The sequence below is a fragment of the Daktulosphaira vitifoliae genome, unplaced genomic scaffold, assembly GCF_025091365.1.
Source record: "Daktulosphaira vitifoliae isolate Bord-2020 unplaced genomic scaffold, ASM2509136v1 Scaffold_2, whole genome shotgun sequence".
In the NCBI taxonomy this organism is placed as follows: Eukaryota; Metazoa; Arthropoda; class Insecta; order Hemiptera; family Phylloxeridae; genus Daktulosphaira; species Daktulosphaira vitifoliae.
In genome coordinates, this window is record NW_026099573.1 from 8,279,031 (window position 1) to 8,305,000 (window position 25,970).

The window sequence follows — 25,970 nt, forward strand, 5'->3', positions numbered from 1 at the left end:
TTTAACTAGTTATGAACATATGAATAATTAATATTTTTTAATGAGTCACTTTAACAATTGTTATATTGAGATTGTTGTAGTTTAGGTGAAATAGTAAAATATAAATAAACAATATTAATGAATGAATTTTCAGTGTAAAAATCCTGACAAATCATAATAAGGCACAGACAACCCCAAATAGAGGCTAAAATAATATAATGATGAATGAACAAATTTCCACTAGATGATCCAGTAGGGAAAGACGCAGAGGAAATGTGTCTCATTGGACTATGAATGCCTACTTAAAAAAATTATTTTGAATGATAAAATAAGTTATTTGATTTTAATGTCTAAAATTATTTGTACCCCTTTTGAAAAATTCTAGATCCTCTGTTGATAAAAATTTATGCTAGAACTGTTTATTAAAGCATTCTTGTTAAGTTTAATGAAAAATCGCACGGTTAATAGTTAATGGCTCAAAATTAAACATAGTTACTTTTGTATTAATACAATAAGAAAAAACGGTTATAACTATAAAAAATATAGTTTAAAAACTAAAAAAACACGCTTTTAAAATAAGCTTAAAACAATAATGAACGAAAAATACTAGTATTATTGTAAAAAAAGCGTGGGTATTTCATGTCATATTTTTGTTTTAAGCTTATTTTAAAAATTATTTTTAACTTTTCTGTTCGATGTACTTTAAAAGCGTGTATTTTTAGTTTTTCAAACTATATTTATTTTTTACTTTCTAGTTTTTTGACATCGCTATCACAGACACGGAGTGTTTATTGTCAATTATAACTATCAATAGATATAATTTCTGTATAGGTAGTTAGTGTATTTATAAATTCACAACTGTATCTTATTACTATTGATTATAAAGGCTATATACCTTGGAATATCGTCATAAAAAAATTATACAGGATTAGTATTGATGGCGTGTGGTGAGTAGGGTGGGGTGAATGCGTTACGACAGTCTAATTTTCTTAATCCCAAGTATTTGGAATAAAGGGGAGGAAAAAGAAAAAGACAATAAGAAAAAGACGGTAACTCTATGAATATAAATACACAAAAAATCATCCAATTATTTTCGTTGAATATACGAATACGTGTATGAATACTACAAATGTGGTGTCTCAACTTTACATAGTTACCTTAATAATAAAATATTTACGCTACTTTAAAATGGGTAAGTTTTAATTTTTCATTTTGTAATTGACTGATTGATTAATTCATCATCAAAATTATAAAACACTTCTCATATACGTTGTAACGTAAAATTTTGCTCAAAGGTAGGTCTTATAATATAAGTAAAGGAAATAATCTGAATATTTTTATTTTCTCTAAATAAATGGACGTACAGGAAAGAGTGTCATTTGAGGGCGGCAGAATGGGCTGCTCTTACAATTTCATTTTTTTGGGAATTTTATGTAATTCCCCCGGGTTAAAAAATATTTGATTCAATTTCAAACTGAGAGAGAGTGGCTTATTTATCCAAAACTACCTCTTACTACTCTTTTCTTCTATTCCTATATATATGTTACACACACACACTGACACATGTATATATATTTATTGATACGAGGGCCGCTTGATGTATAATTTTCTCTGACAGTTTTTGTTTACGTATCCGCCGCTATCATCGAAGGTCGTATTTAAGATTTTACCATAGTGAGGCAACTATAACTTAAAAAGTTTATCCTAAAATTTTCTATTATACAATATGGTACGGATGCTGTGGTACACCTGTTGAGTTAGATCAGAAAACCTGTTACACTTGATGAAAGAGCATTGTCGGTTATCGGTTGATTTTGAACAACAATGAGCAGACGTAGACGTTACACCTATAGCATTTCACTTATATTATCATTTCACATGCCTGTTTGTTTACACTTTTAGAAAATGATAAGAGCATAGTATGTTGAATTTTGACGGTTGTTAATTTTGCAGAAAATCTATCAAAATTTTAATAAAATGTAAATGTTTAACATCAGAAATTATTTTAATCTTTTTTTGTCTAATACAAGCTTTATACTTCGACAATGAGAGGGAAGCTAAAATCCATTTTTAAACTAGATTAAATAGTAATAAATTTATTCTGGGAAAATATACTGTACATTTTTTTTTAGCCGATTTTATTATTTAGAATGCTTTAGAATGCTATTATTATGGATTATACCTCTATGGTTCAATATTTTCTTCGTTTTCAGTAAGTTTCACTATTTTAACATTGTTTAAATAAGTTTCCAAATTATGTGTGTAAATAATTTATAACATATATTATTTTATAAGGGTCTTATTAATGAGACTACATTTATATATTAGAGCAAACCTTCTTCTTAATTTGTAAAGGATAGTTTTGAAAATGTAATTTATCTTTTAGTATACATTTATTTAAATAATATATACTAATTAGATAAAATTAATTTGTATTTGCTTTCAATTAATAAACATATTTTTTTTAAGGTATACCATTACTGACCTTTTAATAAAGTTTTAGTTCTTTAAAAGAATCCCAAAAACTTGTCCTAAATCAAAATAAAATATTTATGTGAATATAATTTTTCACATATTTAGTTAATTATACACATAGTTAAAAATTATAAATAAATGTAATTTTTAGTAATTAACTTTACTAGATAAAGTAAAAGTAAAATATTTTATTTTTTTAAAAGGTATACAATTTACAATGGCACACTTGCTTAGTAGTTGATGAGCTATCTATATAACAAAACAATGTTAAAATATAATTTATTTAATTTATTAAAACTGTTGTTATACTTAGTTTTGAAAAACTAAATGTTTCTTCAAAACCAGTGTTATAATACTTAAAAATTTATCAAAGAATTTCAATTAATTTTAGATTTATTACAATTATTTACTGTTATATCACTTATAATAGGAAATTTTAATATTAAACAACATATTCATATTTCTAGGTTATCCAAATTTATTATATACAACAGCCAAAGATATTCGAATGGCCAATATGTCCAAGTTGACTAAAATTAATGTTATAATTAAAGTAATGTCATATTTTAATTTTTTCTTTATTAGATTGTTTTTATAATATGTATTTTTAATTTATAGGATTTGATAGAAGGTGTTGCAATTGATTTTTATTTTAAAGATTCATTGATTTGTTGGGCTGACCATGGACAAGAATCAATACAATGTGTTACATATAATGGTACACATGTTGCTAATAAGGTATAAAACATTTTACTTTTTTAAATATTTTATTAGTACCATACTTGGGTAGAATATTTTTTTGAATAACTCTACGAATAATTTTTTGAATCATTATATCAAATCTACAAAAATGAAATGATTAGTTTTACATCCTTCTATTTCTTGAACTTAACCTACTACAGAGGGCGGTGGCCCTCTTTCACATGATGTTTCTTTACTTAACCAATAATGACAAGATGAGTATTACCTTGTACCAGAGACCAGATAGCACCAATTAAAAAATCACTTGAAAAATCTAGTTGGCACCCTGTGGATCTAACCCATTTTATAAATTAAATAAAATACATTACTTAGCCCAATAGATTCAAAGATGTTGTCCAAAAATTTCAAATACTCACATTTTATATTGTAAAATTATGTTTTTTGCAAAGTATTTCTAATTATGTAATAAATTACAAAAAAGAATACTTAACTTGAAAAATTAATTTTTATATTAAAATGTTGGTATTTAAAATAAACGTACACCTCTCAAAATCTTCGAATATTTTAGACTATGAATTGTATGAATTAGATTTGTTAATACATTTTTTAGATTAGATAAGGATTTAAAAAAGTATTCCTGGGATATTCAGGAATATATTCTGTCCAAGTATTAGTATAAAAGTAATTCATGATTTTTAATCTTGATTATGCTTGTTTATTATCGATAGGTTGCCATTTTAAATTCTGGTATTTTAACTCCTGATGGATTAGCTATTGATTGGCTTACTAAGAAATTATATTGGACGGATGGAGATACAAATAGAATTGAAGTTGCATCATTGGATGGTAAACTACGCAAAGTATTATATTGGGAAGAAATTGATCAACCACGTGCTATAGCACTAGTTCCTATGGATGGGTATGGCATTTTAAAAGTTTATACTAAATTACTTAAAGCATAAATTAATAATTTTTTTTAGTATCATGTTTTGGACTGATTGGGGTGAAGTACCAAAAATTGAAAGAGCTGGAATGAATGGAGATTTATCTACCCGTAAAGTTATAGTTAGTGATAAAATATTTTGGCCCAATGGTTTAACCATAGACTTTCAAAATAGACAAATTTACTGGGTTGATGGAAAACTTGGATTTATTGATGTTAGTACATAACAAATTAAAATAATTCTTTATAATACTACATATTTTTTATTATTACAGGTAATGGATTTTGATGGAAAAAGTAGAAAAACAGTTCATGATAAAGGTATATCTTATCCATTTGGGATCGCTTTATTTCAAGAAAAATTGTACTGGACAGATTGGAAATCTTGGTTAGTATTAATAAAGCACTTATTAAATATAATAATGTATTAAGATTTAGAAGTCTACCCTTTTCATTAATTAATCAGTATTGGGTCATTCCATGTGAAATCACCTAACGTGTGTGCTGCTATAATTCAGAAATTGTTGAAATTTTTATCATTAACTTCTTAAAGGACAACAAAAATAATTTTTTTTTTTATTGTTTTTTTATCAGATAGCACATTTTTTATAATTAAAAATATAAAAAAACACCTTATGTTCTAGAGCCTATAACTTCACATCCAAATAAGCTATTATTTTAAATACTTTTTAACATTGTCATATTCGTGAAAAAATTGATACAAAAGTCACTATGAGTAATATGATAAAATGAAAACCGTATGTATAATAAAAACAATTGTTTCATCAACAGTTTTATACTTTCATTAGTATTAAACAAAAAAAATAATTTTAAAAATAGTTGCTTACAATGGTATGTAGTATTTTATTTTCGTTAAAATAAAATGTTAAAAATTAAGTATTTGTAGATTTTTCATAAAACGCAAATTGTAAATTTTGTAAGTTCTATAGTGGCGTTAAAACTATTTCTCCATCATCAAATTTTCACTAGATATTTTGATTGCCTAAAGGTAAGGACTATGTAAATTTGAAAAAAATTTGTTCAATCACTTTTGTGTAATGAGATGATAAAGTTGGCTATTTTCAGCAAACCAACACTTGAGTGTTCAAGACCGTAAAATGATACAAAAAAATGTATAAATTGATTCAAATATGATATGGGTTAAAAGAACATAGCTAAAAGTTTCTGTAAGGAAAAAAAAATTTTATTAAATTTATTTTTTGAGCTTCAAATTTTGCTATCAAAATACTGCAAAATTTAAATCAAAATTTCAATGTTAAAATAATTTAAAATTCATAAACTTAAGAATGAAATTGAAGTACTATTTAATATGAGTAAAATAGTACTAGCTCCACAGTGATAGCTTATTAGGATGTGAAGTTATAGGCTCTAGAACATAAGGTGTTTTTTTATGTTTTTAATTATAAAAAATGTGCTATCTGGTAAAAAAAAAAGTTATTTTTGTTGTCAATGACCTTTAAGAAGTTTATGATAAAAATTTCAACAATTTCTGGACTATAGCAGTACACGCGCTAGTTGATTTCACATGGAATGACCCTATAACATATACAAATTTAAATTAATGTATATATTTATGAATCCTTGATTGATAATACAGGTGATTTTTTAAACGAAATCCACTTAATTACTCATAGGATAAAAATAATTTTTTTTATTACTTATAATTATATTGTTCTAGAGTTATTAGCTATATAATTCTTCTCAAGTTTATCCCTTATGGCTTGTAAGTGTATCAACTTTGTTTTTCAAATAAGAACACATTTTGAATTTAATAAAATGTTTGAGGTTTTTTCTAATAGTAATTATCTCTTCATTAAATATAACACTTTAAAGTTTTGAATTTTTTAGTTAAATATATATATATAATACAACGATTATACAAACTAGTAGCTAATTGCTTTTTTTTACGATGCTATTAATTACAGATATTTACAATATACAGTATACAGTATTTATTATCAATTATGACTTTATTAACAAATATACTTAAAAAATATATTAATACAATTAAATGTATTTAAGTGTGGTAATTTATAAGCATTAGTGGAAATTTATTAAAAAATTTGGAAAGCTAAATTGATTTTTCCCCCACTCAAATTTTTTTTTTATATAGAAATACATGTCATTTTTTTAAAATTTTAGGGGGTTACGGCAAATTTATTTTTTAACCAAATCTTTAAAAAATAACATGTATATGTTATTTTCTTTTAGATATAATTTGACTTTCACCCTAAGTTAAAATGATCCTGAAACATTACTAATGGATATTATTATCTTTCATTTTTTTAAATTTCTTTTATGGCGAATTAAATGCTATAGTAACCTTTTTAAATGAGGAGGTTTCTAAATCATGATACTCTAGGGAGAATGGTTAGGTTATTGACTTAATGTAATAGACTTCAGTCTATTACATTGTATATCACACACTACTATATTACTTACTTGGCCACACTGTCAATATTAAATAATATTAATTGTGAATTTTAAATAATTTACAACCAAATTTTAGTTTAATTTGGAGGCAAAATATTTAATTATTTAAAAAAAAATGTCTTCCTTTGCTAATAGTTGTAGATTCCAGTTATGTAATAACTATATAATGATAACATACTTAATAGAATTATGATAATATTTTATAATATTTTGCTTAATGCATAGGTCTATTCATGTAGCTGACCGTAAAGGAGGTGGTGTTAATCGTGAAATCATTCATGGTAATTATGTACCTATGGATATTCGAGTTTGGGATCCTGTTAGACAACCTGATAAAATTACTCCATGCGATAAAAATAATGGTGGTTGTTCAGATTTGTGTCTTTTAGCACCTAACTCTCCCGGATACTCTTGTGCTTGTCCTACAGGAATAAAACTTATTGATCACCACAACTGTGCAAATAGTATGTTACTATATTTAAATAGTTACTAATACAATTAATATATAATTACCATATTTTTAATTATTAAACTAATTTTAGATATAATTGATAACTTTTGACTATGTTTGTTCTTTTTTGTATTATAGGTGTACAAGAACTTCTCCTCGTTGTTCAGAAAACAGAAATATGTCAAATATCATTAGATTCTCCTGATCACTCCATAATGTCAGTACCTTTGTCTGGATTAGCTCACGCTATTGCTATTGACTATGATCCTGTAGAGCATTATATTTATTGGACTGATGATGAAGTATATAAGATTTTTTTTTAACTTATAAATAATATTTGTTATTACATATATATATTTTAGATTAAAATGATTCAGCGAGCACAAATGAATGGAAGTAATCAAGAAATTATTATGTCTAATGAAATATTTCATCCTGATGGAATTGCAATAGATTACTCTGCTCGTAACTTATATTGGACAGATACTGGAACAGATCGAATAGAAGTTGCTAGGTTAAATGGAAAATATCGAAGAGTAAATTTTAATGTACTTTTAAATGTATCTTGATTATAATTTTTATGATATCATTGTAGGTTATTATTACTAATGACTTGGTAGAACCTCGTGGTATAGCAGTTGCACCAGAACTGGGTTGGCTATTTTGGTCTGATTGGTTTGAAAGAAAACCAAAAATTGAACGTTCTAATTTAGATGGTAGTGACAGAATAATTTTACTAAAAGAAGATTTAGGTTGGCCTAATGGAATCACGTTGGATATTAAGTCAAAAACATTGTATTTTTGTGATGCTAAAACTGATAGAATTGAAGTAAGAAATTTGGTCAATTAAATTTTTATTTATTTATTTTATAAAAATATTTATGTATTTTTATACATAATTTCTTTTTAAGATTTAAAGTTAAATTAATTAAATTTTTTAGTTAATTAATATGAATGGTGAAGGCCGTCGAGAACTTGTTAATGAAAATGTGCCTCATGTATTTGGTTTAACTCAATTAGGTGATTATCTGTATTGGACTGATTGGCAACGTCGGACTATTGACAGAGTTAACAAAAATACAGGCTCTGATCGGAGACTCATTATAGATCAGTTACCTAACTTAATGGGTGTTAAAGCCATAAATTTGAATGACCCTTTAAGTTTAAATGCATGTAGCGAAAACAATGGTAACTGTAGTCAATTTTGTTTTTTCAAACCAAAAGGAGGTTATAACTGTGCTTGTGAAATTGGTATGATAATTATTTATTAATTTTTAAATTTATATTATTAAGCTGAACATTAAAAAAAATATTATTAAAAATGATATTACTTCTCTGTAATTTACATTTTTTTTTTTTATCCAAAAAATTTGAAAATCTGGCTTTTTCTAAGTGTCACCTAAAATTATTTTAATTACTTTTTATTAATTATTTGAAGTAAATTATATTTTTTTCATAACAACATTTTCTTATAATAAATTAGAGTATGAATTAGCTGATGATGGAAAAACTTGTGTTGTGCCTAAAGCATTTTTGTTGTATTCACGTAATGATCACATAGGATTCTTAAGCATAGAAAATAAACATTACACAGATTTCATTCCTGTAACGGGATTAAAAGAATCAAGGTAATATATTTTTATTAATTTTAAATTTAATTTTATAATTCTTAATATACTATTTATTTTTATATTTTATTTAAATATATTGCTTTAAAAATTATAGTGCTATTGATATTGATATTTCAAACAAACGAGTTTACTGGGCAGACATCAAATTAAAAACAATTAATAGAGTTTTTTTAAATGGATCTACACCTGAAAGAATAATTGAATTTGGTCTCCAATCTCCTGAAGGTATGTATTTAATGCTCTTTATATTATTATAAATAATAATTTATAGTGATTTTTTTTAACTAAATTTTTATATAATTTTTTAAGCATCTAGATTTATGAAATTAATGTAAACACTGATTCCATAAAAATTTATAGTTTTAAAATTATTACTTAAGATGGTTAAAAATAATAATTTTACAATAGGTTTAGCGGTTGATTGGATTGGTGAAAATTTATATTGGTGTGATTCTGGTACAAGACGAATTGAAGTAGCTAGATTAGATGGAAACATGCGAAAAGTACTACTATGGAATGATATAAAGTATCCTAAAAATTTGCTGCTTGATCCTAAACGAGGGTAATTTAATAATAGTTAATTAAAAAGGTTAAGCTGAGTATAACTCAACTTCACCATATGGCTAATTTGGTACCGATATACAATTGCAGCTCAATTAGTGTGCAAAAGTAAATTAATTCAAATTGTTTTTAATTCTAGTTTTATGTATTGGAGTGAATATGATGGTATAACTGGTTCCATTCATAAAGCTTCAATGGATGGAGAAGGCAAATTATGTTTAGTCAATAAAATAGGAAAAGTAGTCAGTATTACTTTAGATTATGATAATGGTTTAATTTATTGGACTACATTGACACCAAATAGTGGAACTGTTGAAAGTATTGATTTGGATGGGAAACGTCAAAATAAAATTGTATCAGTTCCATATGGTTACCCATCTGCTATAACATATTTTAAAGTAGTACAAATATTGATATGTAATTTTATAACATTAATATGTCTAAAAATAAAATTTTAATTATAATTTACAGGATTCTTTATATTGGCTTGACTGGGCTAATGGTACATTTTTTCAAGTTAATATTATCAGTGGAGATGTTATAAAACAAAGTAAAATGAATTTGGATCATGTAACTGATTTGCTAACTTATGATAAACAGAGCCAAATTGGAACCAATCCTTGTGTAGACAATAATGGTGGTTGTCAGCAGTTATGTCTTGTTAAAGGATCCACTAATTTACATGAACCTATGTCATATCATTGTTCTTGCGAAACACATTTCACTCTTTTTAAAAACAACACTTGTTCAGGTACATTGTTTACTAAATCCTGTTGGTTTTATAAAAAAACCCACTTGTTCAGTGTGGATGGATGAAATAGATAGAAGCGTCAACATTTTAGAAATATTGGTTTTATTTATTGCCTATAGAGTGTGGCGTTTATCGTGGATAAGATGAGAGTAAATAGACTTAGATGATTTGGTCATGTTATGAAGAGAGGAATCGGAAGCTGTAAGAACAGTTATGGAAATGAATGTTGAGAGATGAGAGGTAGAGGAAGACTAGAAAAGTGATGGAGAGATTTTATGGAATGCAATATGAGAACGGCTGATGTATGTGTAGATGATATGGGAGATCGTATCAAGTGGAAATTTAGTGGCCGAACCTAACTAGTTGGGATTAAGGCAAGGAAAAAGAAGAAGATAGAAATAACATAAGCATTTTGAATAAGTAATTCAACATTTAATAGTAAACTTATTATTATTACTATTAATAAAATTCTAAAAATATCAAATTAAAATGTAGGTTTTTAGTTTTAATTATCTAAATTACTTTATGTAATTATTTTATTTTTACATAGCTCCAAATAGCTTTTTGATTGTGGCTCAGCGAACAACTTTTTATCGAGTAGTTATGGATATTGAAGACTCCTCAGATTCATCACTTCCAGTTATTGGATTAAAACATGTAAAAGCAGTTGAATATGATCCATTATCACACATGATTTATTGGGTATAATTAATATTTAGTAAAAGCACATAAAAATTAAAAATTTTTATTAACGAACAAGTTTAACAAAAATAGAACATTTTTAGTAAAATTATTCGTTAGAAAATTTGAATTATCATTAGAAAGTAAAATAAAAAAGATTTAAACTAAATCAATTTTTCTTTTCTAGATTGATGAAAAAACCCAAGCAATTAAAAGGTGTCATGAAAATGGTTCAAATCCAAGTACTTTTATTGGTAATAATGGAGATACTTATAACTTATATGATCTTGCGTTAGATCCATATAATAGACTACTATTTTGGTCATGTTCATTAACAGACTCCATAAATGTTACTCGTTTGACAAATAGTAGTTTTCAAGGTTCAATATTCAAAAGTTATGATAGTGAAAAACCAAGAAATTTAGCTGTGCATCCAGAAAAAGGGTTAGTTATGAAATTAATATTGAAATATTTTATTATTTATTTTTAGCTTTTATGTATTTTTAATAATTAAAAATGTATTTAGATTTATATATTGGACAGATTTAGGAAGTCAACATAGAGTTATAAGATCTAGAATAGATGGCCAACATAGAGTTATCATTGCATCTGATTTATTATCTCTTGAATCACTCACTATTGATAGAGTAAAAAATATGGTATATTTTTCATATTCCAGTAAAATTGATGTGTGTGATATTCATGGTTATCAAAGGTAAATTGTCCTCATTTTTATTTATCATAATGAATAAAAGCAAATGCTATTTTTGTTAATCTATCATGGCAAAGTAAATGTTATATCATTTTGTCTCTTCTGGCTCTTACAGCATGACAAAATCTCACATCTACTTTATTCTGTTTATTGCTTTTTCATTTCTTATTATTTCAATCCATTAATTTTAAGCATTTTTCAATAACACCACATTTTCTCTTCTGTAACAGTTGCTTAAACTTTATAATCATATTAGGCAATACTCTACATTTTTTTTTTTTTTGGGAATCTTATACTTGTGTGTAGGGTCATACTTCTTATGGTTAATTGATATTTTACGATATGTTGTCAACAATAATGTAATAATGTATCACTGGTTTTTGATAAACACACTATAGTGTCCTTGTGTAATTATTATTTTATTTAAATTATCAGGATAAATAGAAGTGTATATTATCAATATAACTATTAAATAATTTTATACTTATTTTTCTCATATTACTATTTATTCCGTAATAAACATGTCTAAACGATCAAATCTCTGGCATCTAGTCATACTGTAAAAGCTGAATTAACATTGTCAAATTTAACGAAGTTACTTTCACAAAGTCAATGAGGATAAAATTTATGCTATCATAGTTAAACTTAAGGATCTTACTTCTGATATTTCTAATTTGAGAGAGGAAAGTAGAGTTCTTAAATCAGAACTTTGTATGTTACGCCAACAGTTTTATTTATTAGATTCATTGAATAAATAAGCAGCTACCGAATCAGAATTTTAAATTATTCGGGAAGTGCAAGAGCGCATCGAAAAATCAAAAAATATAACTTTATTTGGCATTGATGACAGTAATTATCCTGGTACAAGTATCATCATCATTAATATAATAGAGGATAATTATCCTTTATTATATTATGTACCTTTTCGGGACTCCTTTTCTCATTAATGCGTCCACTTTAAAAATTCTCTCGGTACTTTATCATACGCTTTCTCCAAATCTATAAATACCATACACAGATTTTTCTTTTTTTCCCTATACTTTTCTACTAGTTGTTTCTCACAAAAAATTGTTCCATCATTGACTTTCCAGGTAAAAACCAAACTGGTTCTTTGTAATTGATGTTTCTCTTCTTATTCTTTTATCTATTACCTTTTTCAAATCTTCATATTATGCCTCTATAATTTTTACACTCATATATATCTCCTCTACGTTTAATATTCACACCAGAATACTATTTCTCCATTCTTATGGCATTTTCTCTTTGAATAGGATTTTATTAAAACGATTCTTTAACCATTTTATACCAACACCGCCTAATATTTTCTATACTTCTACTGGCACTTCATCTAGTCTTATTACTTTATTCTTTTTCATTTATGTCACAGCTTCTCATACCTCTTTCTCACTAATTAAATCTATCAGTCCCTCATTCCACGAGATATCCTCTTAATGTCTCTCTTGGTTACTCTTTATATTCAGTAGTATTTCAAAATAATCTTTCCACCTTTTTTTTGACATCATCACTTTTTATACACCTTACATAGTGATAATCATTAGACCTTTTTTTTCTTACTTTTTTAAGTCTACAGACTTCTTTTTCACCTTCCTTTGTTCTTAGCATATTATACAACTCCTCATACCTTTTAAACTTTGCCTTACTGCACACGTGTCTTTTTTACACAAGTATTTATACTCCATCCAATCTTCTCTCCTTTAGCTCTTCTGCCATACTTTGAACATCCTCATCCTTTCACCAGGTTTCCTTGTTTACTGGCATTCTACTCCTACTCTCATCAACAATTTCCTTTGCAGTATTCTTTAAACAACTAGCAAATCTATTCTACACATAATTTATGTCTCCCTCAAGTTGATCTATTTATCATAAATCACTTAATTACTTACAAAATATAAAATATTTCTGAAATTATTTGAAATGTTCAATACCCAATTATTATTGTAAATAGGCGGACACTAATTTCATTTGATAGTACTCAAGTAACTAATATAGCAGTTCTTGGTCCTTATTTATACTGGATTGATAAAGAGAAACAAGCAGTAGAACGGGTTAATAAATCGACTGGAATTATAAATGAAGGAAGCAGTACTGTAATGAATCAGACACCACAATTAGTTGATATCATTGCTATATATATTCCTACTCCTGAAGTAAATTATATTTATTATATTTCAATATAAGATACAGTTTTAATTATACACCATACTTTATTTTCAGGAAATGTCTTCACATCCATGCAGTGCATTCAATAAATTTGGTCATTGTTCACATCTTTGTGTTGTTACAACAATTAATGAGAGTATATCTAGTGACTATGAGTGCTCTTGTCCTTTAGGTTTAATCATGAGTGAACAACAATGTGTTAGTGTGCCAGTCTGTGGTCCTGAACAATTTATATGTAACACATTAAGTGCTGAATGCATGCCCTTAATATGGCGTTGTGATGGACAAACTGATTGTCAAGATGGATCAGATGAAATAAATTGTTCAGAGTGTAATAGACATCAATTTAAATGTCTTGATGGTCACTGTATAGGTTTGTATTTTATTTTACTTAAAATCCATATTTACAATTTATAATTTTCATATTAATTTATCTAACTTATAATAATTTGTAGACAAAAATTGGGTATGTGATGGTACTAAACAGTGTGCAGATGGCTCTGATGAATCTAGATGCTGTGAATTAGGATCATTAGCTAATGATCGCTTTCAATGTATTTCTAATGGTTTATGTATATTAGCCAAGGAGGTTTGTGATGGTTGGAAGCATTGTATTGATGGATCAGATGAAACATTTTTGGCTTGTTCTCTAGTTAAAAATTTAGGCCATCATATTAATTTAAATTCTGATAAATCATACAAAGGAACATTATTTTTTACAATAATCCTTTTCACCTTGATTTTAAGTGCTTTGTTAATTGTTATTTATCGGTGCACTAAAAGGTATAGTATTATAAAGTATAAGTAAAATTAAAAAATAATAATCTTTTTTATTTGTGTAGTGATCCTGAGACTATCACTAGTCCAACTAACAATAACTTAGTGACATATACTGCTATACCTGTACCAAGGCAATTTTCTTCAATATCAGCTTACACTGCAATGCAAAATGGAACTCATATAGAATTGATTTCTCCTTCAAATTGCAGTCCTCTAAATCCACCACCTAGTCCAACAACTACATTAACTATGCCAACTAGTAGTTATTTGAGAAGTAATCAGTATTTGCGATACAATGAACGTTATGAACCACCATGTCCTACATTATGTTCACAAACTGATCTACCTACTGATATATACGATTCAGATTTTGCATTGCCTATAGAACCAAGTCCACCACCACCTTCACCGAGGTCACATTCTCCATCATCAAGCACATATTTCAGTCCTAACCCACCTCCACCATCTCCTAATAGTAGTCAAAAACACTGATTACTATTAGAATGGTTGAAATTAAGTATTGAGAATATTATATAATTTTTTTACTCTAAATTGTTATGTTTGTAATTTTAAATAATATTTTAACACATTTTTGTTAACAGTATGATGTGATATGAAGTAGAATAATTTACGTACCTTAATTGTGACTGAACATAAAACTTTTGACAGGGTAGATCAAATTATAGAACTAATTTTAGTTTATTGACTTGTGCAATGTATTTATGATACTCATATAATTTGAAGACTTAGGTTTGATAAGGGACTGGTGTGTTACTTATTTTCCAAAAAAATGTAGATAATAATTTACTAGTTATTTATTATTATGCCAATTATATGTATTTGTAAATTAAAAAATAAATTATTTTAACAAAACTGAGTAGTTGACATAAAAATTTAAAATATATATTAAAATAGGTAATTTAAATAAAAAACAAAATTTATTTCGTTATTAAACTAAGAAAAATTGCACGTTGCACATACAAGATGTAATAATAAAATTAACAATAAATAAGTACTATAATTGACAGTACTAAAAACATAAAATTGAAAAAAGACTTGTTTGAAGGTTGATGATTTAATAATTTTTTTGCTTAGAAAGTTCTGCTAACTGAAAAATAAAGCTAAGTAAAATACTTTAAGCTAGGCTACTTTCAAAAATTGATCATACTTCTCGTTCTTCATCATCTGAGTCATGTATTGATGCAGCTGGAGTAGTAGGTCGACTACTCATTGGAGATGGAGGTTCAGAGTATGGACGTGGATAATTATATCGACGCCTTGACGCATCAGTAATACATAACATTTCAGTTTCTTCATCAAACATATCTGGAAATACTTGGCATAAGGCTTTTAATCTGGCTTGACGATAATACTGAAAAGCAGTATAATTAATACCTTAAGAGTACAATTATTTGTATTAAAAAATTTGTTTAGACTTACAATACCCAAATTACGCCAATCTAACAAATCACTGAGTCTTTCTGTTCTATTTCGCTGAATAACTCGTTGCCTTCTACTCAAACGTGCAAAATCATACATATATTGTGCAAGCTGTCTAACTGAATCTTCTACACCACAATTTTGTCTGTCCACAATGTAAATACCATAACTCATAGGATCAGCAATATGTTGACCCATAAAACATCCAAATCCTTATAAAAATTCTTAATTTAATATTATATATATTTTCTTTAAAACGTAAAAAAGATTACAAATATTAATTAAAAAATTATTTATTAATAAAAATGTATTATTAATTGAAATACTCAAAAGCAAGCTGCCAGTTAATTCCATATTTTTCAAATCACTTTTTTAATCTAACCAATGGTTGGACCAAAAAAGTACAGTTAATCAGCTGGGCTTCTGAAAACCCCAATTAATTGTTAAAATAAGTAATACATTAAAATTATAAATTTTAATAAATAATTTAAAATTCCAAGGATACCTGACAGATTAGTTGTTATAGATGGAATACCCATGACAGTACATTCAGCAGGTGTGTAGCCCCATGGTTCATAATAACTAGGAAAAACACCCAAGTGGCATCCCCTCACAAACTCTTCATAATCTAACCCAAACAAAGGATTTGTAGTGGATAAAAACTCAGGATGAAACACAATCTAAAATTTTAATATCAATAAGTAAACTTTTTTAGATAAATAAATAATATTAATTTTACTTTAGGTTTAAAAATTTACCTATATGTGTTGATTGTTGGGTCATTTCTTAGTTATTCCAATAAAAATTATAAATTTATAAGTTATACAAAGTAGTTCACAAAAATAGGGCTAAATAGATAAACAGAACATTGACTTTTGGCCCTATTCCCGACTCCATTCTGTTTATGTTATTACATTTGAAAGTTTTAAGAAAAGAATGTTAATTTATTTTTCCATATTATACATTGAATATTAAAAAAATTTGTGGAAAGAAAGGGTAAGGGTTAAAAATATTAATGGGTTTTTTTGTTTGCTAAGTAAGATATCAAATCAGTAATTAAGTTACCATCCTAATTTCTAGTGACAGACAAATAACCTGTCTTGGAGTATATAGTTAAGAAACATCCTTCTTGGTAAAGGCTTCTATGGCTTTAATAGACTGTAAAAGAGAAGGGAAAAAGGAAAAAGCTTCAAAAAATGATAAATTATTTAATTTCATTAATGTTTTCTTTTTATTTTTGTTAAAATTGAGGAACAAAATAAATAACGAAGAATTTTTACTAATTTAAAGGTATTAAAATAAAATTTACTTTGACTTTATCTGCAGTAGTATTAAATAATTGACACCTCCTTATCGTATTTAATACTGGATCACTCCAATCATTTACAACATTGTGTGTAGTTACTGGAGGCAATCCATTTCTCTGTAGAGCATATAAACATCGTTTTAACCGTACTGTATCTTCTTTTGTTAAAAGCTCATCTTCATTAGGCATTCGACCTCTATAGTAATTACAACAGTAAACCTTAATTTTTATTTTAGTTTGTTTATTATATTTTAACTAACCTTAAGCACGTCTCATAAATTCTTCGTCCAATTTTTGTTTGTATTTCTAAAATAGTGTCACGCAAACTTTTAGTTACTGCATGTCCACGTAAACTTTCTACATTAAAGTTTTCTGTTCTAGCAGGAAAAATTAAAAAAGCTACAACAGTCACGTCAGAGTTGGCACTCTACAAATAAAATACAAGACATAGAATCTAATTAACTGTTTAATTCATTAAGTAATATGAAAAATTTTATGTTAAAAGACTGTATATGTCAATAAAGGCCTCAATTTGATTCAATAAGTGAATTTTTTTTACTATAACCCTCTCCTTTTATTAAGAACAGACTAGTGAAAAGGGCAAAATTAATAAACCTACCACTTAAAAATTCTAGCTGCCCCTTTAATACACATCATTATTTGTGGCACAATGAAAATAATATGAATAATCTTCAATATTATTATGTGCTACTAAAATTCGTTAGAATTATCTAATTATAGTACACATACTTTTAAATAATGATTTAAACGTGCCAAAGCTTCAATGAATATGTCAGCACCTTTGTTGGAAAACTCGTATCGTCCAGCAGTGAAAAAGTAGAGAGTTTTTTCAAGGTCAAAATTATAATGGCTGAGAAGAAACAAAATCCCGAAATATTAAATAACTATCTATATTTATAACCATGAATTAAATCTGTTCATAAATATTAAAAACAAAAATTGTTTAAATCATACCCATGAAAGTGTCCACGAACAAAATCATGAATCCTTTCTTTAGACATCGAATGGAGATTTTGAAATTCATGTAAAGCAGAAAATTTAACTATGTTGAGACCATTAGGAGTGATTATTTCAGGCTCGCGAGACAATAGGTATTTTGATTCTTTGCCAGTTATATCTGATACTGTAGTGAAAACGTGAGCAATATGAGCTGCTGCTCTTTCCATACAATACCTGTGATAAATCTGTCTTTTACCAGCTTCTTCATCAAGATTAAACTATGTAAAATAATTAAATTAGTGATCTTATATGTTGATATTTCAAAGTCACGTATATAAATTATTTAAAATCTGTACAAAAACATTTTACTTGATTCAATTAGACGAATAAACCAATAATTGTATTTATTATAATATTCATACTTTACATTTAGAGTGAAAAAGGTATGAAGATTCTTAAAGCGAACAAGAAAAACTGGTAACTCAAGGAGACCTAGTTACATATTAATAACCCAAATTTTACTATTTGATTAAAAAAATTTACCCAATTTTATGTCCTGACACAAAACTTGTCTAGAGCAAATATCTTGGGAAATTGAAATTATACCAGTTACAAAATCTATGTGGACTTCACCCTTATGTCATTTACCTACTTTATTATTATACTTCTATAGTTACATTAAATATTAATATCAATACAAAATAATACAATTTATGATACATACTCTTATGTATAAAAATAAAAGGTTAAAACTTTTAGTGTTTAAAATACAGACAAGATATACGAATTTGAGGATTCAAAAACACCCCTATAAATGCCTCACTGAATACATATTATTTATCCTTAAATTTTAATGGAGCTAAAGTTTTTCTTTATAAGTATTTATACTTTTTTAGATTGTAAAAAAAATTATTAAGTTAAATAAATACATGAGAATGTGTTAAACTTATTAATAACATACCAATTAAACTTATTTAATTTATTGTATTATTTAGAATATTTACACATATATCCATATCAAACATTTTTTTCTGATGTTTTGAGCATGATGCAGAATTAATTTTTAGAGCTATGATAGTTACAGGTCCAAAGTTGTAACTCGTCACTTTTTGACGAGTTTGAAATTTCAGTTTCAAAATACTGAAGACATAGATATATCTGTTAATATTCTAAATAAATAAATTTGATGTTACTCACTTTTTCTAAATTGTTATAGAAATCTGTATTACCAGCACATAAATAACGACCAAGCAATGTAGCATGAGTTGTAAATACAGTAGCAATTTGTTCTTTTTTAATACGTAGAGCTATGAGACCAACTCCAGCTTGCCATTCATGAAAATGAGCAACAATTAAAGGAGTAGACTCAACATATACTGCTGCAGCTGCTCGAAACTAATAGGATAATTTTATTAATCATCAGTAACATTGATTTTATAATATATTAGGATTATCAAATTTTGAAAATTGAAGTAGTGAAACTCTGACTAGGAGGTTATAACAAAAGAACAGGGGCGCGCAGTGGAACAATAGTAAAAGAGTTCCGTCTCATCACTTAATTGAAGTATTTTATATATTATTATTAAAATAAAAAATAGGGTTGATAAATTTTAGCCTATCAGTTATTTACTAAACTAAAGATTTGAGAATACTGGTAATCCCCACCATTTTCAAATTTTGATGTTAGTACAATATTTTTGAAATTATTGTACATATAATTTTCTGAATTTAATTATAAATTGGTATTTTTACAAAAATAAAGGATCTATTTCTTCTTACTAACTTAAAATTGATATTTTCATCAAATTTTCATTTGACTTTGAGTGAAAAAAAATTAAATATAGTAAATTATAGCTAAAATTGTTTAAGAAAATAGATTCTGTAAGACTATTATTTAAATTTATAATACATAGTTAACATATTGCCAATCTCATTTACTAGTTACTTAATTCTGTTTTGACTATTTTTCAGGAAACAAAAAAAACTTCTTATTATTACATTTAAACATATGGATAAAAATATATTCTAAATTGTAGATTAACCTCTAAAAATCATAATAAAATTAGTTTTAAAAGAAGTGTTACATTTTTAATTTATAAGACAATATTATAATCTTTAAAGAGTATTTTTGGAATTAAATAATTGCAAATGATATTGATGATATATTCTTTTAATACAATTTTTATAATAGCTTACTTCAGAAATAAATTGTGCTATCTGGTACCCTAATATTACTGCATCATTTGCTTCAATGTCTAAATGTGGTATACCAATGTTGCATGAGTCCCAAAGTGTTTGTTTATACTCGTCTAATTTCCATGCAGCTGATCCTACATCAAATAATATAACTTGAGGACTACCATCAACTAACCAGCGGCCTGTAACTAACTGTTATATTTATTAAAACAATTAAATTATAAATAATTATAAAATATAACATAGTTTTAAAATAATTCATATAATTTTCAATTAATCAAGTGTTAATATGTTTCACATACAAAATATAGGATTACTATTTTTTTAAGAAGTTTATTATTGAGTATGTAATATCTAAACAATAGGTACAACAAGTAAAAGCGCTGAAGTATAAATAAATAGCATAAATCAGTAGCTCACATTGAAGTCCCTAATAATAATAGTCAAGTATTCAAAATATATGGCACACACAAAAATTGGACATTTTAATTTAAGGGCAAATTTATAAAGCCCCTTTTCAATTAGTTATATATTTTCAATATATTTTAAGAATAGTGTCACAATATAAAGGATGTCCTAAAATATTTGCATCTGATATATTATATGTCCAAATAAACAAACATTTTAATACATAGTGAGGTATTAACAAGGGTAGACTATAAGTATACATCAGTATAAACTGTATCTATTCACAATACAAACCCCCTCAATGGATTAAAATGTTTATAACTCAAAAAGTATTTATTCTTAAATTGTTATCAACCCATTAATAATTGTTGTAAAAAAGTGCTAGAAACTGACTATTTTGAAATTCAGAAAAAAAATTACATTATTTAAATAAAAAAAAATGTTTTATTATTAAAAATAAATATTAAAAAATATAATTTTTACATATTTATTAACATAATATAAGATAGTTTTATATCATCTTAATTGTGTTTAAAGTTATATGAGTTGTCAGTTAGAATTATTCCATTCGGTATATTCATATATATACTAATATAAATAAAATAATAACGAGAATATCTGTAAGGCATTTATAGAATTTAAAAGTAGGTACATATAGAATATACCTTAAAACCTAAATCTCTCATTTTTGTTACTGCAGTATGGTATGGTGTGCCTTCTTCAAATTCCAATTCTTCGACTGCTGTTCTTGCATAATTCTCTTTATAAGGTCCTAATAAACAATATTGATCTCCCATTTCTTCAGTTGAAACAAAAGCTTTTGATCTGATTACTGTATATATACCACCCACTAAAAAATAAGAATGATGACTCTGTTATAAAATTTTGAAAACAAAAATTTTCAAATTGAAAAAATCAAAATTAATGTATTATTTAAAAAATTGTTTATTGTTGATGTAATAATTATCATGAACATCGAGCTAAATTTAGATTAGTATTATTGAATTTTCGAACAGAATAACACATGATTTTGACTCAAGAAACCCAAAGTTTTTGTTACTTTTTTATTTATTCCCATCCCTCCCTACCCCTAATATCATGATTTTATGACTACAGGGACGAAACCTAATGAAAAAGAAAATAATTCACTATAAACCAGACAAAGCATTATTACGGAATCGTTCAAGCTGCCTAGAACTGATACTTACTTGTGGGTTCCAGAAAAAAACAAATCTATTTCAATATCAAGCAAAATAATCACAATAAATTATTTTAATAGACACTCTAAGTCGACAAACTTTCAGCAACGTTATATTATAAACCAAATTTTTCAAATACCTTAAATTTAACCATATTTATATTGATAAATGTGTAATTTTTTCTTTTCATACCTCAATTTTTGGGAACTGCTAAAAATACAATCAACTAGGGTACAAAATATTTTCACTGGTCGACATTGGAAGTGACAAGTGTTAATAAAATGCAATGCCACCCGCTTTTGTGTCTGCCACCCATTTACTTCTTTTACAAATCCACCAAGTAACCAATTGAATTTTAAATATTACTTCGGTCTTAAAAACAGATTAAGAATTATGTCTCCCTAAAATAATTACACATTGAAAATGTGTGCTTGTTTACTCGACATTTTAAAATTGTTTTAAAGAATCCATTAATTTTTAATTTTATTCTGAATGACTTCAAAATGAAAGGGGTCGACCTGGCCTAGCGAGTAGAGACGTATAATTTGGCGCACGAGATCTCGGGTTCGATCCTCAGGGTGCCAACAAGATTTTACAAGTGATTTTCTCATTGGTGGTAGTATCTGGTCTCTGGTACAAGATAATAACCGTCTTGTCCATCATTGGTTTACCCAAGAAACATCTTTGACTTCTCAACATTCTACCGCCCTCTGTAGCATATTAAGTTCGGGAAATAGAAGGATGTAAAACTGATCATTATTAATTAATGAGAATAATTCCGAAAATTGCTTACGTCAGATATCAATCGGTCTAGATCCGATAACTAATGAGCAGGAGCACACTTTTATAGGTCACATGAGATATGGTAACCCCTCAAAATAATAATTGATTGGACGTTAAATCTGTCAAATGTATCAACTAAAAATAGTTATTTGAAAATTAGGTTAACCTTTATTGATATATGGCATTGGTTAAAATCACTGTCGTAAAACGCTTTGATGCTTATTATTAAACTTTTCGTATTTACCAAAAATCACATGATTTTTTATTAAAGCAGATTACCCATAGAGAATAAGATACTGGAGTGTCTATTAATCGATAGTACACAAAAAAATTGTAAACTAAATTCGATTTAGTTTTGAATGATTCCATCGCTATACAAAATACCTCAAAATTGATTGTTTTTATCGAATTGTATAATTTTTGGCTTTAATGTCCAATAACTACTAGAAATCGAGAATTTGGATAGCTCTCCTTTTTTCATCTAAAAGTACTTTGTAAGTTTAAAGAGGTAAGATTTTTTGGAACTTAATAAATTGAAAAGAAAAAACTTGATTTGATTTTTTAGCCCTCACAGTAACTTGATTACAGATCTTGTTTTCAAAAAAGTATATCGTCGACAAGGCAAATATTTGTAGTAGTATTAATAAAAATTTCGTAATCTGTTCAGTTTTCAAAAACTCATTTCAATACTAAGTAAAAAATAAAAATATCAACATGGTTTAGGACTTATCTCTTTATTACCAGAATTAAGGTGGATTTATCAAAATTATAGCGCTGATAGTTTTAAGTAAAATTAAAACTATATTAAAAATATTATTAATTTAAAAAACTAAAAAATATTAAACTCAAAGCCACAAAAAATTAATGAAAAGTCGCGGATACGTATTTCGGAAACAATGTTACCATTTGGTTTTGAACAAAAAAACATCAGGATTTTATATCAATTTATTGTCCGGGTGGTTTTCTTGAGTTTTTTTAGAAAAAACCTGACTTTAAAATAATTATATTTACGGCTACCTAAATAATAATTTTTATATTAAAAGGTATAAAAAAAACGTATCATAATATTTAAATAGCCCCTTAAGTTCTGAATTAGAGCTAAGACATTGTATTTTTTTAATTTTTATACTTTTAAATATTGATTGAAATAAAAACAATAAACATAATTTTTTATTTTAAATAAAACCACTTTTTTCATTTCTTTATGCATAAAGAAAACTTGTAAAAAACACATCCTAGGTTATTTAATAGGTTTTGAAAAGCCCGATCAGTATTTCACTTTTGCTTACTAAAACTATTATAATGATAAAAATTATGGTAATTATTCACCTTTGTTGCAGACTTCCCAAGCTGACTCGAATACCCATCTATTTTCGCATGCGGCTGTTTGGCCTCGATCCATAAATGCGGTAAAATCATAATTACTATCCACACGGTAAAATCGCTTGCTTGCTTGATCTTTTGCCATTGTATCTAAGTAAAAATAATGAAATACTAATTAAATTTTTATGCAATTCTAAAATCTATTCGGCACAAAAAAGTAAAGTTTTCATAAAAGCGCACTTGGTCATGTGATAATTATAGTACATTGAGCGAATGCACCAAGCTAAGAGTATACTCAACGAATGTACCTAGTTCAAGGGCATCCATCAACCTTTGGCAACATATCACAAGCTACTGGCCCGAGATCAACTTGAAAACAATTTTACAAAATTTGCCAGAATTTAACAGTTATACTGTACGTCTCAAAAAAATATAACCAATTGAAATAGGTACTTTTTAAATAAAATATGTAAATTAAAAACATATGATTAAAATAAAACTCAACGAACAATAAATTAACTTTAATAACACAATTTTTTAAATTTTCGTAAAAAGTGAAAACAAAAATAACCCATTTGTTATGTTCATTCATAAAATTAAACTACATAGTAAACTAGTAAATTTACACACAAGTTTACCATTATTAAAATATATTTTTAAGGTATCGATATAATTCAAAGTAGATTTTGTACTTACAATTATATAAAAAAATTTTGATTACAAGAAAATGCTATTAAATACATACATACAGCAAATAACACTTAATTACATATTTATAACATAAATACATCTAAAAACTTATAATGTTTGACCGGTTTTGATTGAGCGTCAGAAAGAAAAAAAGAGTAGACGATAAATCATTTGATTGATAAGTTTGTTACACTATGTACAGAATGATCCATTTATCATAAACCATTCAATTACTCACAAAATAAATACAATATTGATAAAATAAATTTGGTATTTTTGATTACATATATTTCTTGATTCATCAATTTTCAAGTACTTATCGGCTTACCCTTACATATTATAACGGTGTCTTTATTTATCTAAATAACATACTGATTAACTAGCTTATAAAATAGAAAATTATCTAATTAAGAAAATGATGGATTGATATTTAGACCAGTATTTCAGAAGTTGTGAATATGAAAATACAGACTGGGATAAAGTTACGTGATTAACTTTTTATGTTAGACAGATCTCGGTCGCATTCCTCCTCCTGTCCGTGTATAAAATATTAATAAATATATTTTTTATTAAAAATCAAATAACTTATTATTTTGTTTTTTGATTCTTTAATAAATTATATAATTGTAAAAATAACTATTTAAGTAGATGTTGGGATGAAGATACCATCAAAATAACATTACTAATAAGTAGCATACCTACTTATCCTAAAATTCTATAAAATTTTTCAAAAGAAAATGTTATTTAAAAATCAAAACTCTGATGCTTAAGAATATAAAATCGTGATGAGGTATAATTTTAATATACCTCATCACAATTTTAAGATTTGATACAATCTGTATAAGTATATAAATATATATACTCGTATATATATTTTTTAATTACAGAACATACTATTAACTTCTAAAAATAAAAAATTATAATATTATTTACTTTTAAATAAATTGAATGAGGCAAAGTTAGTCAATCACTCTGTATATAATATGCTTGTATATGTTTTGGATATACTCTTACCAATATATAAAAGTAATTTATTAAACACATCGTCAAATATGAGTGTTGTGTGTGTATATTCAAAATATATCAGTTAGAAGTTCGTAATAAAATTATAAAAACAAACGGTAGCACAGTGGGGTCGCGGCATAGTAGAGACATTGCATAGTAGGGTCCAGTATAGATTTAATCTGACAGTGATTAAAATCACTATCATAAGAAACGCTTCGATGCAAATCTGTAGATAGTGTTTAATTTTAAAAAATTGATGGATAATTGCAAAAGCAACATCAACTTCTATTAAAATAAAATACAAAACCCATAATTATCATACAAAAATAGTATATTTTTCAATATGGTAGCCATTTGCG

General features: G+C 26.5%; 2 protein-coding genes across 10 annotated transcripts in view; one reads left to right on the plus strand and one right to left on the minus strand.

The window, feature by feature from the left end:
• The first annotated feature begins 1,152 nt into the window (after nucleotides 1-1,152).
• On the plus strand, nucleotides 1,153-15,174 carry LOC126900112 (low-density lipoprotein receptor-related protein 6). Of its 3 annotated transcripts, XM_050675589.1 has the most exons (24): nucleotides 1,153-1,171; nucleotides 2,922-3,007; nucleotides 3,073-3,192; nucleotides 3,885-4,075; nucleotides 4,137-4,314; nucleotides 4,375-4,487; nucleotides 6,779-7,017; nucleotides 7,143-7,306; nucleotides 7,367-7,540; nucleotides 7,600-7,833; nucleotides 7,946-8,255; nucleotides 8,488-8,632; nucleotides 8,730-8,860; nucleotides 9,044-9,197; nucleotides 9,336-9,594; nucleotides 9,668-9,947; nucleotides 10,498-10,649; nucleotides 10,816-11,072; nucleotides 11,155-11,343; nucleotides 13,307-13,508; nucleotides 13,576-13,894; nucleotides 13,977-14,304; nucleotides 14,364-14,818; nucleotides 14,904-15,174. In XM_050675589.1, exons 1-23 carry the CDS (start codon nucleotides 1,168-1,170, stop codon nucleotides 14,791-14,793), a joined length of 4,659 nt encoding a protein of 1,552 aa, XP_050531546.1. In that variant the 5' UTR covers nucleotides 1,153-1,167; the 3' UTR covers nucleotides 14,794-14,818; nucleotides 14,904-15,174. The 3 variants fall into 3 exon arrangements, with proteins under 3 accessions (XP_050531546.1, XP_050531545.1, XP_050531547.1); XM_050675588.1 differs by having other exon boundaries at nucleotides 14,364-15,174; XM_050675590.1 differs by lacking the exon at nucleotides 1,153-1,171 and adding an exon at nucleotides 1,632-2,191 and having other exon boundaries at nucleotides 14,364-15,174.
• Nucleotides 15,175-15,225: 51 nt separating this feature from the next.
• The window catches only part of LOC126900113 (glycogen [starch] synthase), a 15,862-nt gene continuing 5,117 nt past the window's right edge, over nucleotides 15,226-25,970 (minus strand). For 2 of the 7 annotated variants that reach the window (XM_050675595.1, XM_050675593.1), the window contains exons 2-13: nucleotides 23,923-24,066; nucleotides 21,277-21,461; nucleotides 20,204-20,395; nucleotides 19,205-19,402; nucleotides 18,023-18,285; nucleotides 17,798-17,918; nucleotides 17,308-17,474; nucleotides 17,051-17,243; nucleotides 16,247-16,421; nucleotides 15,742-15,953; nucleotides 15,470-15,673; nucleotides 15,226-15,409 (exon numbers count right to left, since the gene is read on the minus strand). In XM_050675595.1, coding sequence (XP_050531552.1) covers nucleotides 15,377-15,409; nucleotides 15,470-15,673; nucleotides 15,742-15,953; nucleotides 16,247-16,421; nucleotides 17,051-17,243; nucleotides 17,308-17,474; nucleotides 17,798-17,918; nucleotides 18,023-18,285; nucleotides 19,205-19,402; nucleotides 20,204-20,395; nucleotides 21,277-21,461; nucleotides 23,923-24,061 — 2,082 coding nt within the window. In that variant the 5' untranslated portion in view covers nucleotides 24,062-24,066 and the 3' untranslated portion in view covers nucleotides 15,226-15,376. Of the gene's footprint in view, nucleotides 15,423-15,469; nucleotides 15,674-15,741; nucleotides 15,954-16,067; nucleotides 16,165-16,246; nucleotides 16,422-17,050; nucleotides 17,244-17,307; nucleotides 17,475-17,797; nucleotides 17,919-18,022; nucleotides 18,286-19,204; nucleotides 19,403-20,203; nucleotides 20,396-21,276; nucleotides 21,462-23,922; nucleotides 24,067-24,156; nucleotides 24,176-24,224; nucleotides 24,338-24,612; nucleotides 24,761-25,970 lie in introns of those variants that run through there. The other 5 variants (XM_050675594.1, XM_050675591.1, XM_050675592.1 and 2 more) reach the window with 5 other exon arrangements.

What these genes read in the sequence shown, in the direction of transcription:
- LOC126900112 (XM_050675590.1), top strand. Translation starts at nt 2,140, where the DNA reads ATGCTATTATTATGGATTATACCTCTATGGTTCAATATTTTCTTCGTT. An exon ending in GCACTAGTTCCTATGGATGG is followed by an intron (nt 4,076 to 4,136) that starts GTATGGCATTTT and finishes AATTTTTTTTAG; the next exon opens with TATCATGTTTTGGACTGATT. An exon ending in GATATTCATGGTTATCAAAG is followed by an intron (nt 11,344 to 13,306) that starts GTAAATTGTCCT and finishes TATTGTAAATAG; the next exon opens with GCGGACACTAATTTCATTTG.